Here is a 4,445-nt window from a genome sequence, read left to right as displayed (position 1 = left end):
ATGGTGGCTTGAGGGCCTACTGGACTATTTCTCATCATTCCAATGTTTTGTATGTTTGGGTACATTGCGATTTGAATCCATTACAGTATAAACTCAAACTCATGTAAAAACTTTTTATCAATCACACTGTCAGAACTGTTTTTATAGTGGCTGGTGATGGAGGAAGATAAATGGAGGCTAGGTATTTTAAAGTAAAAATGTATTACACCTGTACTGTGGACACTTTTGTTGTTCTCCTTACCTAAGAAATTAATATATTTCCTTTGGAAGGAGTGAGACCAACGGTCACTAGTTTTACTCCAGGGTAGGGGTTGGTTGTTCTATCAGGAGAGTTTAAGTAACCAAGCTTGCATAACATAGAGTTCAGGAAGTTATCACATTTAATATATTTCAATTTTTTAAAGTTATTTACTAGAAAGGGATCCTTCCAGCTAATGGGAGAACTAGAATTTATTGTCTCAGAATAAAGGTGTTGGCTATTTAGCACTAAATGTTGTGAACTTTTGGAATTCTTGACTAGATTGCTATGTATGCTCAGTCATTAAGTATATCCAAGACAGAGGTTCATTCGTTTTCCTTGGCATCTACAAACCTGTAGATATGAGGATTTTGTGGGGAGGTGTAACTGAGGTAGACAAAGAATTATTTTATTTAATTGTGGAGTGGGCTTAAGGGACCAAACAATCAGTTATTGGTCTTTCTACTAGTTTGAAAGAGGGGAAGAATTGATAATGATATGTTGAAGTGGTTTCTATTAGTTTGAATGTGATACTAGCTGCCTGACAGAATATTGTCCTTCGGCATTAATATCCTGAAAGATGGGACGAAGTTGAAAATAAAGTTTACAATTTCGAGGGATGTAGAAAGGTACTGGATATCCTTCATGAATGAGAAATGATAGCAGAAATAACATACAATTGCATTCTTTCAAATAGTCACTATATTCTGTCTGAAATTGAGGTGCATTGAATGAACGGTGCCATTTTAATACAATACATTCCTTTTAAGCTTATCCTAATGTGAATATGTTACAATCGGGGAACTAATTTAAATGCTTGTCTAATGTTTTTTAAAAATTGAATAGACACTGCATTCCAAAGCCATTTTGTCTTTTACGGTGGTTCTCTGGGGAGACAATTCTGGTGATGTCTTGGTCTGGGCTAATGACCCAATGTTACACTGCCCATGCCACAATATTATTGGTAGGAGTGGGAGCCTTTTTAGTATGCCTTGTTAAAATCTGGGGAGGAAAGGGAGTATTACCATAGGGAGGGTGATCCTTTTACACAGAGGACACCCCTTCCTTCCTCGCACAGGTACACACACTCTTGATCTTCTCGTAATCACATTGGCTATCAGCCCGAATGCTGAGAGTCGTGCCATTGAGGGACAGAGGTCCCAGTCTACACTAATGTAACACCTATTACATGACAGGCTTGTTTTGAGTTCTGACTGCCAACTTTCGTTTAGCTCACCTCCCTTTTTAAATTTCTGCTCCAACATTCAATGAAATGAGGAAATTACTGTTTGATTTTTCCCTCCTTCCTCCAGCTTTGCTACATTGCCAAGTCTCTTAGTGAGAGACCAATGAAATGTACCAATTTATTTGAAGTTGTGGTACTTGTATGATAAACACAGCCGATTAAAGTTCGGGCTTTTCCACTCAAATGCAAGTCAATTTTTAACAGTGTAATCAGCCTTAATTACGTAACAATCTCTCTGGAACTGAAAGTTAACTTTAAGTGTAGCATCTTAGTCCTTAAGACTTTTATTAGAGATTTTTTAAAGTACAAGCATTTATTCTGACTCAACTATCTCTTAATCCCACCTTTTTCTTTTTCTCTCACTTTTTGTAAATTATACTTTACTGAATTACACATTCTGACTTGCACTTCTGATTTAGTCCTGTGTGTTGTACTGAGGATTCTTCAATCTGGTTGGGAAGAGACACCACTGCTTGTTATATTCTCACAAATTCAGAATCCTTTGTGGAGGGTTATGTTCTGGCTCTTTTAAAAAACACAGCAAGTTGAAATGCAGAAGGCCACGAGAGTGCTAATGTTGCCATTCATTTACTTCTGGTTACAAAATCGAGGCCAATAACTTAAGCAGGACTTTCCATATCCTCAACCATCTTTACCGCTGTCATTTTCACCTTCCTACTCTGCTCCCCTCTTCGGGTCAGAAGTTGTCTCTCTTCCACTCTAGAGTTCTGGATCCTAAGGTAATGAAACAGTCCAATACTAGTTTCACACTCATTGCCCCAAGTGGCTGGGATGCTTGATTTCTCACATGCTGTTTGCACTTGGCCTCAACTCAGGTTTTTTATACATGTTTCTTCTCAAGTTTGGGTGGTCTAGGGCAAGAGATTTTTATTGAGCTGGTTGAGATATTGCATTTTTTTTTCAAGAAGTCTGAGGACATTCTGGAAGCATTTCCTCTGCTCTCCTGGTAACCACTTACTGTGAAAGATAGAAGATAGGTGTAGACTGTTCAATCTCTCAAGCTTGTTCTACCATTCAAGATGATCATGGCTGATCATCGTGCTCAATACCCTAATCCCACCCAAGCCCCAAATCTATTAATCCCTTTAGCCCTAACAGCTATATCAACTACCTTCCACCTTCTTCAAAACACATAAGATTTTGGCTTCAACCACTTTCTGTGGTAGTGAATTGCACAGACTCACCATTCTCTGGGTCAAGAAATTTCCCCTCATCTTGGTCCTACCAAATTTACCTCTTAACCAGGGATCATAGTTTAAAGCTCTGGACTCCCTCATCACTGGAAACATGATTTCTGCAACCAATCTGTCTAGTCCTGATAGAATTTTTATAGGTTTCTGAGATCCGTCCCTCATCTTTCTAAATTCCAGTGACTGCAATCCTAACTGACTGAATCACTCCTCATGCAAGTACAATACTGCCATCCAGGAATAAATTTGGTAAACCAAATTTTGCTGCACTCTCTATAGCATGAATATTCTTTCTCAGGTAAAGAGACCAAAAGTGTACACAATATTCCAGGTGTGGCCTCACCAATGTCCTGTATAATTGCAGTAAGATATCCTTGTTCCTGGACTTGAATTCTCTCACTAAGAAGGCCAAGATACAGTTTACCTTCTTCACTGCTTGCTGCACCTGTGTACTTACTTTGAGCGATTGGTGCATGAGGTCACCAGGTCTCGTTGAACATTCCCCTCTCTCAATTTACAGGCATTCAAACAATAATCTGCCATCCTACTTTTACTACCAATATGGATAACCATCCATTTATCTACATTATATTGCATCTACTATGCATTTGCCCACCCATTCTGTCCAAATCGCACTACAATATCTGCATCCACCCCACAGCACAACCTTCCATGCAGCTGTATTATCTGCAGATTTTGTGATATTACATTTAGTTCCCTCATCTAAATCATTAACATATATTGTGAATAGCTAGAGTCCCAGCACCAATCCCTGTGGTACCCCAGTAGTCACACCTGCCATTCAGAAAATAAGTTTCCTATCTGCTAACCAATTTTCTGTCCATCTCAGTACACTACCACCAATCCCATACATTTTAATTTTACACGTTAATTTCTCATGTGGGACTTGAAGAAATTCTTCTGAGAATCCAAATAAACCACTTCCGCAAGCTCCCCGATCAACTCTATTCACAACATCTTTGAAGAGTTTCAGCAGATTTGTCTACTGATTTTACCACTGTTTTCTAAGTACTCTGCTATGAAATCCTTGTTAATGGACTCCAGACATTCCCCACTACCATCGTCAGACTCCCTTTTCTATAATTCCCTGATTTCTCTCTCCCTCCCTCCCTTTTAAAATAGTGGGGTTACATTAGCTGTGCTTCAGTTTGTAGGTACTTCTCCAGAGTCTAATGAATCTTGAAAGATAATCACCAATGCATCCACTATTTCCAGGGCCACTTTCTTAAATGCCATGGGATGTAGATTATCAGAGTCTGGGGGTTTATCAACTTTCAATCTCATCAATTTCTCCAGCACCAATTCTCTACTAATGCAGTTTTGGTTCAGTTCTTCCCTTTTACTAAACACTGTTCTTTGTCATTTCTGGTTTGCTGTTTGTGTCCTCCTTTGTGACAACAGATGTGAAGTATGAATTTAGCTCATCAGCCATTTCTTTGTTCCATTATAACTTCTCCTGTTTCTCAATGTAAGGGACGTACTTTGGTTCAAACTCATCTTTTTTTCATTACATACCTGCAGAAACTTTCAAGTCAGTTCTTATGTTCTCTGCAAGCTTACTCTATTCCCTATTTTCCCCTTCTTAATCAATTCCTTGGTCCTCCTTTGCTGACTTCTAAATGGTTCCCAATCCTCCAGTCCGTTTCTTTTCTTGCCTGTTTTTGTTATTCTCCCTTTTTTTTGCATCTAATACTATCTCTAACTTTTGACCTAAGTCATGGTTTGGCCA

The 4,445-nt window shown here is 38.8% G+C and overlaps 1 protein-coding gene across 1 annotated transcript in view; it reads left to right on the top strand.

Moving 5' to 3' along the window:
* The window catches only part of LOC109932784 (polymerase (DNA directed), epsilon 2), a 23,841-nt gene extending 19,711 nt beyond the window's left edge, over positions 1-4,130 (top strand). Inside the window, exon 12 of the mRNA XM_020531905.2 lies at positions 4,118-4,130. Within this exon, the coding sequence (XP_020387494.2) occupies positions 4,118-4,130 (13 nt within the window). The remainder of the gene's footprint in view (positions 1-4,117) is intronic.
* Positions 4,131-4,445: the final 315 nt, after the last annotated feature.

This window comes from Rhincodon typus, chromosome 8 (assembly GCF_021869965.1).
Source record: "Rhincodon typus isolate 14 chromosome 8, sRhiTyp1.1, whole genome shotgun sequence".
Taxonomy (NCBI): domain Eukaryota; kingdom Metazoa; phylum Chordata; class Chondrichthyes; order Orectolobiformes; family Rhincodontidae; genus Rhincodon; species Rhincodon typus.
This window is presented reverse-complemented; position numbering and strand designations above follow the sequence as displayed.